This window comes from Sander lucioperca, chromosome 9 (genome assembly GCF_008315115.2).
Source record: "Sander lucioperca isolate FBNREF2018 chromosome 9, SLUC_FBN_1.2, whole genome shotgun sequence".
NCBI classification, from domain to species: domain Eukaryota; kingdom Metazoa; phylum Chordata; class Actinopteri; order Perciformes; family Percidae; genus Sander; species Sander lucioperca.
Window position 1 is genome coordinate 17,758,545 of NC_050181.1, and position 17,379 is coordinate 17,775,923.

At 41.8% G+C, this 17,379-nt stretch overlaps 2 protein-coding genes across 3 annotated transcripts in view; both read right to left on the reverse strand.

The window, feature by feature from the left end:
- Window positions 1-4,244, reverse strand: part of LOC116044937 (integrin beta-1-like) — a 34,396-nt gene extending 30,152 nt beyond the window's left edge. Inside the window, exon 1 of one of the 2 annotated variants that reach the window (XM_031292490.2) lies at window positions 3,896-4,243. The gene's annotated coding sequence lies outside the window, so the exon portion shown is untranslated. Of the gene's footprint in view, window positions 1-3,895 lie in introns of both variants that reach the window. The other variant, XM_031292489.2, reaches the window with a different exon arrangement.
- Window positions 4,245-12,343: 8,099 nt separating this feature from the next.
- Window positions 12,344-17,379, reverse strand: part of LOC116044936 (neuropilin-1a-like) — a 104,421-nt gene continuing 99,385 nt past the window's right edge. The window contains exon 18 of the mRNA XM_031292488.2: window positions 12,344-14,380. Within this exon, the coding sequence (XP_031148348.1) occupies window positions 14,106-14,380 (275 nt within the window). The 3' untranslated portion in view covers window positions 12,344-14,105. The remainder of the gene's footprint in view (window positions 14,381-17,379) is intronic.

Consider the following 17,379-nt stretch of genomic DNA (forward strand, 5'->3'; position numbering starts at 1 on the left):
TTGTTCCCCTTTGGTGTTTTAAAACAGGTACTCTTAACAGCTTCTTTAATCAGTGTTACTTATGAAAATGACATTCATTCTGATCTATTAGTCTCGCGGAGCAGCAGATTCCTCCATTTTTAAAGATTGAAAATAGATTATTTTTTGCATTTCTTCTTGAAAATAGAACGCTGGCGATTCATTTGTTGTCACTCTACTAATCAATTAACTGACTAATTGTTTCAGCGGTAGTTACTCGTCTTCTCCTTTGTGACGGGTTTCTTGTAAACTGATCAAAATCGATCCTTCGTTCTAATATTGTGCTTTTTTTGTACAACCTAAAAAATATGTCAATCTTTTCTTGCCGCATCTTCACAAGCGGTTTGAAAAACTCTTCATGTCTTTGCTGTGAGAACTTTCAACATTTTACCACAGAGGCGTGGAGTCATGGAGGGATAAGGTTTGAATCATGATCATGATCGTGTATCTACAAACATCCCCTTCCCACATGATTCGTCTGGCCGTTACTGGCAGGCCAGATCATCCTGACTCATTTCTGAGGAGTCGGGGGTAAAGGCCTGGAGTTGAGTCATGCTGAATGACCCTTCAAACACTCCTAGATGCTAGCCGAGCACTGCTCACTCTGTTTAAACATCACAACAGTGTAACTACGGGAAGTGACTCAGTGAGCTGCAGGGGGGCTGCTCCAGTCTACAGACTCGTCTCCTCTCAGGTCTACAATTACCAGGACTGGTGGATATAATCTGCAGCCATGTCACGATCAAAGACATTTGGGTTTTTCTCGCCTCGATACAGTGCTGTTGCTATGTCATTATGATGCTGTCTAGAAGCAAAGGCAGGATAATGAACCCAAAGCGCTTAACTCCTCTCGTCTCTAAATTAGGCCTTGGTGAACACAGATTACTAGTTCAACAAATCAAGCTTATCCCTGAGATAAACATGGAAAGTAAAAAACATACACGTTAAAGACAAAGCCGGGTTTACCAGTAAGGGTTGCCCGATGGCCCGGGGCAAGCAAAACACCACGTCTGGCGAGTAAATATTAGGGGTCCACGATTCAGAAGATGTCACGATTCGATTCAAAAACGATTCTCGATTAAAAAAACGATTCACAGTATGTAAATGTGGTTACTTTTCCCATGTGATTGCAGTAGACATACAATTTAAATTTTTTTTAAAATATGAATCGATTTTTGGAATTCTATGAATCGATTTTTAATCAGTAGAGCTTGAATCACGATTCGAATATGAATAGATTTTTTTGCACACCCCTAGTAAATATATCAAGCCATTTGCCCGTTCGGGTATCATCATATCAAAAATGACTTCCCTTTCTCTTGCCCCTGTCGGAGATTGTTACGAGTGCACAACCAGGGTTTTTCGACGGCGTACCCCCGCAGACCCCACTGCGTCACCACGAGCCTCCCTCCGAGCCCTCCGCCGTAGCTCGACGTGCTCCTCCAAAAATGTGTAACTTTGCGTCGAGGCGACACAGACAGCAAGGACTGTGATTTGTCAAATGGTCCTGTGTGTTGGTAGTCGGTGTTTCAAGGACTGTGATTGGTCAACTGGTCCTGTGTGTTCGTAGTCGGTGTTTCAAGGACTGTGATTGGTCAACTGGTCCTGTGTGTTGATAGTTGGTGTTTCAAGGACTGTGATTGGTCAACTGGTCCTGTGTGTTGGTAGTCGGTGTTTCAAGGACTGTGATTGGTCAACTGGTCCTGTGTGTTGGTAGTCTGTGTTTTAAGGACTGTGATTGGCCAACTGGTCCTGTGTGTTGATAGTCGGTGTTTCCAGCAGCCTAATGTGGGGAGTAGCAACATGCTAGTTCACTGACATAAGCTTTGCAAATAAGCTCAGACATATTTTGGTTCCAATGACGGGGTTATCCGTTTGTAAAGTGTCTATATGTCAGTAACGTTTTGAAATTAGCACTTCGCCAGCAAGCAGTACTTTGTGGGCAGCTGTGCTAAAGTTAGCTTGCAAACATAACAAACTGGCTGACAGACACCTCGCAAATTGTAGTTCTGTCTCCAGTGGACTTCTTTAGCAGGTTTTGTCTCGAAGATTTTTGAGCGTTATGTATTTATTATCTGCTTTAGCTTTTCCATCGTTTTACACACAGATATGGGAATAATAATGGGCCTAAAATACGTGAAATTGCATTATTTTTATTGAAAAACTTAACATTTTGTTGACGGAGGACCCTTAAACATCCGGGAAACATATGCACCTAAGTCTTTCACAAGCCCAGGGAAAACACTCAAAACGTATATATGAGAATTTGATTTTCTATATGGTGTTTATCCATGTCAGAATTGTCACATCTTTTCTTGCCTCGATACAGTGCTGTTGCTATGTCATTATGATGCTGTCTAGAAGCAAAGGCAGGATAATGAACCCAAAGCCTTTAACTCCCATTGTCACTAAATTAGGCCTTGGTGAACACTGATTACTAGTTCAACAAATCAAGTTTTCTCTGAGATTAACAATGGAAAGAAGAAGAAAAAAAACACCACCCCAGGCTGCAATTCCTTTACAGGAAGTGAAAGAAGCAGGCAAGACCAATCTTGTCCAGCTTACATACTGCACAGTCAACAGTTCTGAATCAGAGCTGTGGGCAAGGCTGAACAAGAGACTCCAGATTCTGGTTAACCAATCTGGCCTTCTTTAAGACGCCTTGGTCTCACTGTATCCTCAACCACAGTTTATACAGCCCATAATGCATCATGTTTGACCAAACAAGGGTCCAGCTGCGGTTTGTTTCAGGATATTCTTTACAAGTCTAACTTCATTTAAATGTTTGCGAGATGGGCTTACAAAAGGGATTTGGTTTACATTTCCTACTTCATGTATGTTTTGCCTAAAATTGTGAAACTTTAAAAGTAACTCAGATGTAAATAAAATGCTCCTTTTGTACATGTCCAAACACAAATGTTAAAGACATCTGCAAAGGTTGTTTTGACAAATTGAGAAAAGCCTGATGGTTGGACAAATGGACCCAGGTGCTTTAACTGCATTTCTAAAGAAAACCTGGTGGCTCTGAAATACAATCCTCCCTTTTTCATGACAAAAATCCTGACAGATGACTTTGATGGAATTAGTCATTTTTTCAGACGGACAACTACACCGAGAACTAATTGTTGAGCTGTCTTTTCAGTGTAAAAGTTCCACATTGCTGTAAAAGAAAGACCCATAGAAATCCTTTGAGGACAATACAAAAATGTCTGTACAAAACTTAAGCAGTTAAGAGGAGTAGATGTAAAAGATAAATCACAAAACTGTCTAGAAATCTTTAGAGAGTTTAACAAAATATAACCCACTGTAGCAATAAAACAATGCCAAAGTAATCAACAACATAATTTTAGGGCAGAAAAGACACAACAAAATGATAACAGAGCAACAGAAATATTCAAGTTTTTAGACATGTTGAATACATTTGGAAGTTTAAACATCTGTAAAAGCATCTGGAATAGTTTTGACTTTAGAATGAGGCAATAATGGTGTTAAGAGTTATCCAGAACTGATAAATCACACAATCTTCTCCCACTTTAAACCACCCATACTGCCTCTCTTTGCTTATACAAAGCAATGGCCTACTTTCTTTACAAAGCCCAAATTAAGACTTGGGGTGTAACGTTAACGTTAGGTTAAAATATGCCAACGTTTTACAATGTCATGTTGTTGAAAAGCAGTATGGTATAAAGGAAATTAATGGAGAAAAAAAACTGTCTTTCGACTGCTAACGTTAGCAAGCTAACCTAACTTAGTTATCGTTAATCCACACCCAAAGTTTACCCCTGAAGACAGGCATTCCTCGCGTCTCTCCTTTTGTCGTTTACAGTCGACTGACTGGTTAAATGTGACAAATGTAGGTTAAAATAACAACACTTACCTTGTGTTTTTACTATACGGGCGTTTCCGTTGAGTTAGAGTAACATCAGCCCGAAAAAAGTGTTCTCTTTAAACCAAATATAAACGGTTAACGTTACTGAGGCGAGGACTAGCTAAAACTGTTATAAGGGTCCGCTTTGTTTTAGCTAATAACCCGCACCGCTCCGCCGAGTACGTAACTTACCCCCTAACGACACGTGAACGGCTCCTTTACTGAATCCAAAATGTATTATTATGGGTAAGCTATATATATTCACAATTAGCTAGAGAAGGAGCGAGGAGTCCCTGGTTCGCCTGAACACGTTACAGTTGCGGCTCCGGTGCTGCCTGCCTGCCCTGCTGCAGCGCTGGGTCGTTTGCCTCAGTTCAACAAGCATTCTTATTAGACCCCGCCTACACAGGAAAAGCAGCAGCACGTAGAGGCCGAAAGAATATACACACACACACACACACACACACACACACACACACACACACACACACACACACACACACACACACACACACACACACACACACACCGGAGAACAGTGAACCCTTCCTCACCTCGAATGCGGTGAACGCTCATATAAGTAAGGGTTAATGCCCGAAGAGGTGTCCATTGTCAGCTATTAATGGACGTATGTGTCCTACATCCATTTTTTATGGACACCCTGCAGCCAATCAGAATCAAGTATTCACCCAGACCATGGTATAAATGGTTAATATCATAGACTGTATACATTATACAGTGGTTAATGGTTAATATACAGTAGGTCATGTTTCTGGATTCATCTTCATGCTGCATTAATGTGTATGTTGCCTTGTCCTGCTGTAGATGTTTAAAGCTGTGCTAATGTTAACTCCTTTATATAGCTTACTGTTGGCTAGTTTAATCTACAGCAACCCATCATATTCTATAAGATCATCATATGTTTGTAGCAGCGTCGCTGTCCTGTGAGAACCACGTATCTCCAAAAAGTTCAACTTTTCATGGTGTCAGAAAAACAGCCCTGTTTACAGCTTTGTCACGATGCATTTCCAGCTGATCCAATAAGCTTTTTAAAGACTTTATTTTGCTGAAAAAAGAGGAAAATCCAACATCATCCTTCAGTTTTGTCCCCAACATTCCAAATCATTAAAGTTGGAGATAAATGGTTGTCACTGGACAGGAAGGCCATGTTGCATTTAAATGTTTACTTAATGCAATTTGATGGAAAACCAAAAGAAGAACCATAAAGCTACATAGGAAATAACTTCTACTCCGCTACATTTCAGAGAGAAATATTGTACTTTTTACTCCACTACATTCATCTGTTACAGCTTTAGTTACTAGTTACTTTACACATTAAGATTCCTGCACACAAAACACATGTAGTTTATAAAATCTGATGTTTTATTCTAAAGTAAACTAGCCAACAATATAACGGCCTACAAGTCCAGCTGAGATGATTAGACCATTAAACACACAACTGGTTGGATCCTTTACACTTTCTACAATGGGAGGAGAGTTCTGCATTGAGTACTTTTACTTTGAATACTTTAAAGGAGAATTCCAGCCAATTTTTACGTTAATCTTGATCGCTATACCTACGTCTGAGTTGAAAAACGCATCTTGTTGACACGTAAGGGCCCTGTTCATGTTGCAAAGACATTTTAATTGCATTTTGTGTCTGTTAAGAGGCAACAAAGGCACTCTAAAACTTGCCCCGACAACTGCTGTTTTAGCTCAGTGGAAGCTCGTACACGTAGCTGCAGCTACTCTGTGTTGCCTGCACTGATTCGGAAAGAAAGAAAAAGGATCTGAACACTTCTTCCACCACTGCCAGAAACACATTTGTTGAAAAAGACACTTGACTTTGAGTGAAGCAGTGAAGGAACAACAAGCTGATGACCAGCTTTCCCACATTTAGCCTCCATAATGTCTGTACAATGTGTGATGAGCATGTAACAGCTGATGCTGCCAGCTGGCTAAATGAAGTCACCATCTCAATTCCTTTACATCACCGCACAAACATCCTGCCACATACCTCTATACTCTGCTCAGAGAGAGCTTTCTGGGTACAGTATCAGTTTCACATCCATTCATAGCTGGGAAAGACCAAACACAACCACAGACCTCTGATGATCATTGCTTTGCTAAAGGGCACATCAGAGGGAAATGCTCAGGCACAGGACAGTGTTTGCTCTGTTTTCACATGTAAACGAACCAAACAGAAAGTGGACCAACAGAAAAGGGATCTTTTTGTATTCCCGGTGTCAGTTTACTTGAAAGAAGACTCAGTTCTCTTTGTGGTCAATTCAATTCAATTCAATTTTATTTATAGTATCAAATCATAACAATAGTTATCTCGAGACACTTTACAGATAGAGTAGGTCTAGACCACACTCTATAATTTATAAAGCCCCAACAATTCAAGTAGTTCCCCCAAGAGCAAGCATTTAGTGCGACAGTGGTGAGGAAAAACTTCCTTTTAGGAAGAAACCTCAGTAATGACAAAAACTTCTTTTAGGAAGAAACCTCGACAGACCCAGGCTCTTGGTAGGCGGTGTCTGACGATGCCGGTTGGGGATGTGCTGAACAGTGGAAATAATAGTTACAATGAAGATAATGGAACAGTGACTAAGAAATAGTAGTCATAGTAGTTCATGTCATAGCAGGGCACTGCAGGTCGTTGCGGTATGAAGCGTGGCACAGCAGGGCATGGCTGGATGTAGCAGGTTCAGCAGGACGCAGCAGGGCACCGTGGAGCGTAGCAGGGTGAACTGAAGCAGGACCACAGCGACAGCTGAAACCAAGGTCTAGGTGCCATCCAGATCCAGCGAAAAACGCTGGGAAAAGGAACATAAGGACTCCGGGAGTAAACTCCCCAGAGCTAGGTTAGTAACAAGCATTTCTGGATCTCCTCACTCCCTAACTACATGCTTTATCAAAGAGGAGAGTTTTCAGTTTATTCTTAAATATGGTGACACTGTCTGCCCCCTGAACCCAGACTGGGAGCTGGTTCCACAGGAGAGGAGCCTGATAGCTGAAGGCTCTGGCTCCCATTCTACTTTTAGAGACTCTGGGAACTACAAGTAGCTCTGCATTCTGGGAGTGCAGTGGATTTTACAGGAAGCCAGTTCTTGTTCTCTTAGTTCTTGTCAGAACACGTGCTGCAGCATTCTGGATCAACTGAAGAGTCCTAAGGGACTTTTTTGAGCATCCTGATAGTAAGGAATTACAGTAGTCCAGCCTAGAAGTAACGAATGCGTGGACTAGACCACTTCAGCTCTGACAGGGCCTCAAAGCTAAAATACATAAAAGGCTAAAGGAACCTGAAAGGTGTCGTGTTCACAATGCACAGGTGAAGAGAACTGCAACCCAGTCTTAAAGGGAACCGTACTCAGACCATCTCCCGAGGAGTTCTGAGTACAGTTTGTTTTAGAGGAGTCCCTTTGGAGTACATATGCACAAAAAATGCTGACTTAAGGCCCTGACACAACAACCCGGCCGTCGGACAGTCTGGCGAAGTCGTGACTCGGGTCTGTTCGGTGTGTTCCGTGCTGTTGTCAGTCAGAGGAATCGGCCTGTGGGCAGTCGGACTCAATGACCAATCTGATTGGTGGAGTGCTAGCCCTTGACTAGCGAATCAGTGCAAGCTCCTTGAGCCTGTCGCTGTGAGATCCATGGCTTCACCCACTTAGTGCAGTTTCTCCTTATTTTTCGCCTGCGACAGCTTTCTTCTTCCACAAGAAGAAGCCTGAGAGCTGACAACGCCAGTATCTTCTTGACTACTATCAACACTCTCTGATGAAAACAATGACTGATTTTTTTGGGCGACAATACAGATTAGCACCACCTGCTGTTATGGAGATGTATTATGTCTTGCGCACGCACAGAAAGTACGCTCAAGTCAGTGTCGCTTCGGTGTGTTCCGAGGCACTTTTTTGGGAGACGGGAGCCATCTGATCAGTCCGACTGCCTTTTCTGCTGACGTTCGGCCGTCGTGTTGGTGTGTCAGAGCCTTAAAAGGTCTTTTTGGAGGGCTGGAATGGACCAAGTGTGACAACGCCCTACTTTCACATTTTGGGGTGGCAGTAGCTCAGTCCGTAGGGAGTTGGGTTGCCAACCGGAAGGCTGGTTCAAGTACCCGTACGGACCAAAGTGCAGAGTGTGGACTGGTAGCTGGAGAGATGCCAGCTCACCTCCTGGACACTACCAATGTGCTCTTGAGCAAGGCACCGTACCCCTCCAACCGTGCTGGTCCGGCACTGGCAGCCCACTCACTCTGACTTCTCTCCATTTGTGCATGAATAGGTCCTGAGCATGTGTGTGTAGTGATTTCTAACAAACAGAGTGTAAATTGTAATTTCCCCACTGGGGATCAATACAAATTTAATTAAATTAGATATCCTTAACCGGTCTGTGGACACAGACACATCATGGTTTCCTGCTTCTAGGTCAACATATGCCAACTAATTCATCTCTCATTGCATCTTATGCCAGTCAGTCCGATAAGGTACAAAAAAGAGCTGTAGGCTTCTATTGGTGACCTGTTTCTTTTAATTGTGTTGAATACGAATGTTTTTCGAAATATGTAGTTAGCCAGTAGACCATAAGGCCCTTATAATTTGAATTTCATAGTGTGCTTTAGTGGTATAAATCCCCAAACAAATTTGCACTTAATCAAATTACCACAAACCAACAACACAGCCAACTATGCCCAGTTGATAATCCAACCTTGATGCAATTAATTATAGTGTTTCTCAAAATTTTAAACTGACAATACAACTTGAAAAAAGAATCAACTTAAACTTTACGTTTATTGTCACATACAATTGAACACAGCACGACATAGTGAAATAAATCCCTGATATAACCCGCAGCAGAGGTGAAATGTACGTTACTGTTCATTATTATTAATGTACATTTACAATTTAGGCATGCCACTGTGTTTGCACTTTGTGTTCTATATGATAAATAGCAAAAGTACAGTAATAATAGATTTTCTTTCCTTGAGTATTGCTTCATAAACTACAACGTTGGGAAGTCAGATTGATAAACACGCCTGCTTCTTCATGGCTAGACAGACTGTAGCATATAACTCAGTAAGTCAGGATAACTGCACTGAGACTCTTTGCAGCACAGAAATGAGACAGCCCAACTGGAGACACTGAACCCAGCAGCATATGGGAAGTGGTTCAGTGGCCCCAGTTTGGGCAGGAAGCCTCACATCAAAATGAAACCACAGGACTGAAGTTCACATGAGACTGAGACTGAGTTGAATGCTGCAGTTTAATGTAGCTTATGATAAAAGATTTTCACTGAAGCAGACCGTTTTATAAATGTAATGCGTTTAGTTTGAGTCTGTGAAACATGCTGCTGTTGCACATAAACGTTCGGAAAGGCAACGCTGCCGTTCTGTGGTCAGACATGATACAGCATGCAGACAGTGATGCTTGCACTTTCCAGGAACGCACCCTACTCTTTAGACCCACAATGCAGTGCACAAAGGCAACAGAGGAGCTGAAAAGTAAAATTGTTCATAGTGGTGAAAGCAGCTCCAGAAAGCAGCGTTGTAGTAGGCCTACTTGAGTCCGGTCTTGGTCTGGAGACCACTTTTTGAAGGTGTCGGCTACAGTTTTACTCGATCTTGTCTCAGTCTCAGATAAAGAGGACTCGGGATTTTATCTCAAGACCGGTCAAGACCACAACTGCCTTTCGATAATTTTTTCAAGGCATTTATCATGATATACGTATGGCAATAACAGAGGTGAATGAAGAAAAATCTACATTTGTTTTCTGTGGGAGTTTTTTTTATGGGAATGTGGATCTAGAAGGGGGCTAGAAGGGGGGCACAGGGTGGCACCGGCCCCACCCTGAAATATGATTGCCCCTTCTTGAGACTTTAACTTCTACCAAAGTCATTTTCTGGTAAGATACTTGTACTTTTACTCAAGTATTGCTTTCAAGTACTTTATACAAGACTGGTTTTATGAGATAACCGTGTCCCCAAAACAATGGAGATAAATGGAATTCCATTTGCCATGCTCATTAAAAGCTTAAAATATTTTACAGCAACATCTATTTATAGACAAAATGTCCCAATTTCAATAAGACTATATCTTCAAGAAACATAGATCCAATAAAACCCCTGGCAAATTAAACTAGGGAGGCACCGAATCCAGATTTTTGGGGTTCGGCCAAATCTTCCTCCCATCCTCAGTGTGACTGTCCTTCCTTTGCTGTACCTGAAGTTGCTGCATTTTGGCTGCTGTCTGTAGATTCCTTCATCACAACTCGTATTCTTTGGGATGTTTCATACCAAATGTTTTAACAGCGGTGATGTTGTGTATTGTGTAGGATCCTCGCCACCACGAGACAAATCAGCATTGTAAATTGAACATGTACTGGACTTGAATGGCCTTCTTTTGACTGAAAGTACTGCCAAACTACACTTTTTCTGCTACAGAGTTCCATTTCCACTTTCTCACAGCCTACTGCATTGAACGCTCCACCTACTTAAACACCTTCCTGTAATCAACGGCGCCCAATATTCAGCCAAATCTGAATCCTGGATTCGGTGAATCCCTGAATTAAACCCAAACTATTTCTAGATACCAGGTTTGTAATTTAGCCGATCTGACCCTTTAAAACAAACCATTCAGGAAAGAAACAGCAGAGCCGCGTTTACTTAAAACATTTATTTGATCCAATTCTTTGGAATGTAATAGTCAATGATCAGAGTCTGAGACAACAGAGACGGGTGAGTCTGGGTGCTGACCAGAAAGTCAAAGTACAGACAATGCTTTTAGTCACTTAAGGCCTCACTGCTTTTCCATTCTTTTCTTTTTTTTTTACTTCTTATGTCCTTTCTTAGTTTTTTTCTGGATCTGAGACAGCAAAAAATTACAGAAGCAGTATTGAAAGAAAAAAAACATTTCTTCTTGTCATACAAAGAAAAATAATAAAACAATGGCACGCACATCAGTGACGGTACAAAAACAAGGTGATATTATACCAAGCAAATAAAATTGTTACGTTTCAAAGAGACGCATATAAGCTTTTTCCAGAATGAAAAACATCTCTGTGAATTGTACTTTTCAGAATTCTAACAGTTATCTGAAACCGTGTTAAAAAAGAAACAACAATAACACTGTCCTCTCCTTCCTGCCTTCTCATGAATCAACATCATAAACACAGATTCTTTTTTTCTTCTTTTTGAATATATCAGTGCAACATTTGTTTTCATATCGAGTGCTGTGGCATCCTTTCTTGTTGGAAGGGGAAGGAGCTTTATTGAGACCCATTCTGTTCAGACTGAAAGTATTATAGTTTTGATATAATCTTGTCTTGTCTTTTGCTGTAATCATACCGTATGTGGTTGATATTGTGAACCGCTGTGGTTCTAATAATGAACATCTCAAGAGCACCATCATTTGGTTGGAAATGTTTGTTAGTGCAACCACACAGTGATTTCATTTAAACAGATTGAAAAGCCCCATCTTGAAGGAAAGAATTGAGAAACGATGAACAGTCTCTCTGTATATTTTGAGCTCACATGATGCCACATAATGCTACATTAAAAACTGGGCAGCTTGAAGTTCCACAGTGCAGCGCAGCAGGAACCACACAGAGACGAACATTGCTCTCCTGGTGGCAACATGTCAAACTATCACACCTTCCTAATGGCTTTTTAATCTATCAGCGTGAAGGAACATTCGGTAAGAATTGTCCTGTTTATCATCACAGAGTGAACACCTGTTGCCAGTTGATAAGGTTGATACCAGTGACTGCCTTCCAAGACTCAATCCTCCCACCGATACAGTGCTATGAACAAGTGACCAGTATCACAACACAGGTAGCTACAAAAGCTAAAACACAACAACGCAGTATTATTAGGGCAATATTTATAAGGCTCATCGTTTTTCAGTTCTTTTAACACATTTTTTGAATTGACTGAAAAAAGGAAAAAAGAACCCATTACTATAAACTGATTTTCATCATGTCTTACTCCTCACAGACTCAAAAGTTGTTGGAACTTGTGAGGAAATAATTAAAATCAACATGCTAAAGTGCCTTACTCCTGCAGTAGCCGGGCACTGATCACTGTACATTACACAGTTACATGAGGCCCCTTTGCAATATTGACAGCACAATGAAATAAAATGGGGATAAAATGCAAATTAAACTGCAGCAGAATCTCACAGAAAAAAACAGCGCTTTCACTGTAAATTGACTTTTTTAAATCAAATTTACGATTTTTTAAAATATTAAACAAGAAAAGAAAAAATGAGCCCTATTACTTTAGAGGCATTGCTGTTGGGTCTCCACTCTGATTTAGCTAGTAAGCTCATCTTTGTTATGAAAATGTGACTTAACTGTGTGTGTGTGTGTGTGTGTGTGTGTGTGTTATTTCCAGGCCACTTTAGCTCAAGAGAAATGGTTGAAGGGCAAGAATTGGACGGCTTTATAGCCACCTGTTGGTTTTTTTTTAAACATCATTTTGATCCTTCTCTGATAGACGACACAAGATAAAAACACTGACAGAGAGCACAGCATTGTCATGGCAAACATTAGTTCTTAGTTTTTCAGTCAGGGTAGTAAGAATTAGCAGGGTCCGCCACATCCTGTCAGCCTCAATAAAAAGATGTCTTTCTGGCAGCTGGACACACTTCAGGTCCAAGGCTCAACAGTCTTTCTGTGTGCCAGTGAGACACGTTACCTGCTAGCGATGAAAATATATTTCAATCCCATGAATGATCCATCCTTGACTAGCTGTCAGCATCCCAGTGGACTGAGTTTGTCTGTTTTACCCTGTACAAAAACACCGCTTCCCATGAGGCATTTCTGAGGCATCCCTCCATAATCTCAAAGCCGTTTCCATGGTTGCAGAAACCTTCCTGTTCCCGGAGCACAAACGGAAACTAAACGACGACAACAACAAAAAAATCACACAATGTCGTGCCAGATCACATTTGTTAAAGAAACACATACAACAGGTTTGTGTCTCTGCCTGTTAAAAGAAATATTTTTCTGTACATTTTAGAGATTAGGGCAAGTTTAATTCCAACACAGAAAGGATACTGCGGCACTAGTGTCTTTTTCTATAGAAAAAGGGCGCTCAAATATATTAAAAGCTATGTACAATATGTTGGATGTGTCATGTGCCATGAACATGAGGCATTCAGGGCTCCTACACATTTTCCATTCTAAAATTCCATCATTTTTTTCCAAAGCTTTCCAAAACCATAACTGCCTAACTTGGATTTAAACCTTTGAATGTGTCTTTACAACGAGAAGTCATCGAGGCGAGAAGATCTTCAGATCCACACCGACACGCGTGATATTTGACAGTATACTGCTACAACACGACAATTTGGAGCTGTATAATCACAAACTGGCAAAGTTTCCGGACTTTTCCTCACGTGTGTGTGTGTAGGAACCCTGGACGGACGGAACACCAGCCAATGAAAAAACAACCAGCAGAAAAACAAGGCAACAGAAAAACTGGAGAAAAAAAAAAAAAAAAAAGGCACTGTTGGAAGTGGACAACGGGTCACCATAGTACCCGCCCTCTCACACACACACACACACACACACACACACACACACACACACACACACACACACACACACACACACACACATGCACACACTTCATGTATACAGATAAACATGAGTGTAATGCACATACTAGACTGAACGACACACACACACCTGAAATGCAGATGTATATGAATGTGACACATGTATACACGTAGCACACACACATACACACACACACACACACACACACACACACACACACACGGCCAGCTAAAGAGCCAGATATCAGAGTAGCAAATAATTCCACATACTTCGTTCTTTCTGTGAAACTATGACGTCAAAAAAAGAATTAAAAAAAAAAATCATATCTCTCAATAAGTACACAAATGATACCTTCATCTGAATTGGTCTCAACACCAGCATGTGATTACATGAAATCAACAAAGCACGCTGAAAAAACTATTAGAATCATCTTAGTTTTCGTCTTTTTTGTTCTTTTGCTGTACAGATTCTTTATACACAGTGCCCCCTACAGGTCAGTCCCTTCCACTGCCGCTCCTGAGAAAAAAAATGACATTGGCTCACTTTCAGCCCACCCTGCCGTCCCATTGGTGGCTTCAGCCCCTGTGTTCCTCCCACTTGATTGACTGAATCACGTGTCCAAGCGGAGCAATCGCAGCTCCGTCCCTCTGCCCCCCCCTCACGCCTCCGAATAGTTAGTCTGTCCGTTCATCTTGTCCTTCTTTAGCTTCACGCCATCCACCAGCTCAAAGTTATAATTTTCCAGGGCAGATAAGTTCCTGTCCGTCATGCTGCCCTGCGAGCAGGCGCAGTATAGGACCACGCCGCAGATGGCGCCCAGGAAGACGCCCAGCGCTGACATGGCGATGATGGTGATGAGGATGGGGTCCAGGGTCTTCAGCATGTTGCCTGGGCCCCCAAGCTCGCTGGTCTCCTGCGAGAGGGAGTCCATCGCTGCAAGAGGAAAAAAAAGTTATGTTCCATTCAAAAGACTTGATTACAGGCTTAAAGGATCACACTGGTCAGTGGCGCCAGCGGCCGTAATCCTGTACGCACTGTGCGTCCATTTGTTTTCTGTGAGACGTGAAGCGCATCTAATGAGAACAATGCGTAAATGCTCACAGGAGCAGCAGCCGACAGCAGCTCTGTTCTGCTCTCTGCTCTGGTTACAGTAATCATTCTCTCATTAATTATATCTTATTTCACCAACAACCCATCCACTATTAATCACAATCTTCATGTTTAGGACTCGATCCGTAGATAAACTGGTTGCTGGACGCTGAGTATCTAAACCCATGGACGGAGCTATAGCATGTTGTTTGAATCATGTGTGTTAAAGGTCCAGTGTGTGGGAATTTCTCCCATCTAGCGTTGAGATCATATATCGCAATCAACTCTCTCGCACCACGTAGTTCAAAGTAGATATTACAGCTACGGTAGCCTTCACGCTTCAAAAAGCCGGTCTCTTGCTCTTTTCAATCTCCTTTTTCTGGGCGAAGAAGAAGAAGAAGACTCCTGTTCCTGAAATTTGGATTTTGAATACGTGTGGTCCTCCATGTTTCCTTCTTCAGGAAGCTACGATACCCATTAGCAGCATTAGCAGCAGCTGTGAGTTTATCATGTGACAGCGAAAACATGAAAGGTGGAGCAGTATGTCCTGTATGTCCCTTACACACACACACACACACACACACACACACACACACACACACACACACACACACACACACACACACACACACACACACACACACACACACACACCGAGCAGTATGTCCTGTATGTCCCTTACCTTATTTTAAGATGGAGCATGAATATGGAGCGTCTACCCCAGAGTTTGTGAACGGCAACACAGATTTTGAGAATAATGGGTGTAAACACGTTACACACTGGACCTTTAACATGGACATGAATATTGCGGTTATGAGGCTTATCCTGTTTTTGATCATATTCGGGATATGATGTTGACATGGCACACAGAGAAATAATGTTATTCATATCTCTGTGACAGCTGTCTGCTCTGAGCACATGAACCTCTCTCTCTCTCTCTCTCTCTCTCTCACATTGAAGTACGAGTATGAATACAAGTACACTAGCACACTCTCATACACATTAAATATTATAAGAACAGCTGATCAGCTGATTTCTGGTGCAGTAAACCACTTCAGCGGGCGGTTAATATGCGTACTATGAAATAGAATCCTGCCGGCGCCACTGATGCTGGTGGGTTTGCATGTTCTGGATCATAAAGTAGAAAAAGGCTAAGCTTTTCCAGAAATTACCAAACTTTTTCCTCTCACAACATCCATGTCTTTTATTGTGTCTTCTGGGATTGATTTCCTCACATTATAACTCGTGAATGTTCTTTGTTGTTGTGTTTTTTAAATCTTGGACGTCAGATCTTCTGTGAACGCACCACCAAAGAACAGGCTTCAACACAGACTCTCCTCAGTCACTTTGTTTGATACTGTATAACTTTTACAGAAAAATACACAAGTTAAGGTCACCTGTTTGTTGTAATGGACTGTCTAGCTCAAGAAAGTTTCACGTCTGTGCAAATTCTAATGAGTAGTGAGACCCATGGAAACCAAATCTATGTTGTTAAGTGTGTGTAGTTCCCTGAAACTTCGAAATCCACTTGATGTGGTCCTTTAAAATGTTTTGTGTGTGACATGGTCAGATGTACAGAATGAACATTTTTACTTTTATGGAACAGTTTTTCATAGAGAAAAGAAACTTGTAGAAGTGTGATCCTTCAACCCTTATTTCGGTATGATTTCATGTTTTTCATTGTCATCCAAAAGACTATTTGTCTCACTTCTTTAGTTCCCACCACAGCTCAGGCCTGCTCAATAGCCATTCTACCATTCTGTGTAGACGTGTCTAGTAATAACAAGAGTCTGTGCAACTAAAATCAACACATTGACACTGTAATGACTACATTTGTCAGGAGCCTAACTACTGCAGTGCCTGTATGGACGGGCCGATTGCTTGGTTCCAAGTTGGCCTATTTGTTTCCTCACAACTTTATCCAACCATTAGCACGGTTCAATCAGGTGCAGCTCTGCTTTTCTAGAGCTACGGCGTGTCTCCTTTTTTCCGTCTAGCCGTCACACATCCAGGTAGCGATGTGGAGGTGGAGGGGCCGGGGCTCAGCCTGCTGGGGAAGGCGCTCTTACACAGCGTGCAGAACGGCCGGAGAAATGTGTGGAATCACCGGCAACAAAACAACATTCTGGACAGCCCAAGAGCCTGGGCATTCATCTAATGGCTACCAGACACTAGAAGACTCTGAACAGACTTTAAAAAGACTAACGTCTGACACCATCTCACATCTAACGTTAAAGACTCATAACATGTAAAGACTGGGGATTTTGCAGGGTCACACATTGCAAGACTACAACTAGATTTGTTTTGAAAAATGTAACCAAGCTAGCTAGCTACTGCTAGCGTTAGCTGGTAACTTAAGGGAAAGTCTGCAGATTTTCTGTTCTACTGTATATGCAGATGAATGTCTCCAGTACCTGGAGGTCTGTGTTTATCCGCCGGTAAAACTCCCGTTGGATGACGCTTCAGAAGGGTTGAAAATCGGCAACTTTCCCTCTTTAGTATTTAGCTTAGCGTGGTGCCATAGCAACCGTAACCAGCACTGGCTCTAGCCGTTTGGTGCTGGAGGGAGCGCACCCATTGGTTGGTAACAATGTTCACGTGATTTAACTTCACTACCAAGACTTCAAACTTAGGATAATATCAAACATGTTTGATTTTGTCAGAACGTCAAGGCGGACTGGGACTGAGCTTTATGACCTTACACCAAATGATGGAGATGACGGGAACGCCCCGACTCTAGCAAGACTCTCAGGATTTCATTCCTATATTGGAAATTAGTCTGAGACAGTGAAATCATTAGAAAAGTTGTTTGGTATAAGGTCGGCATAACGTGTTTGTGTATG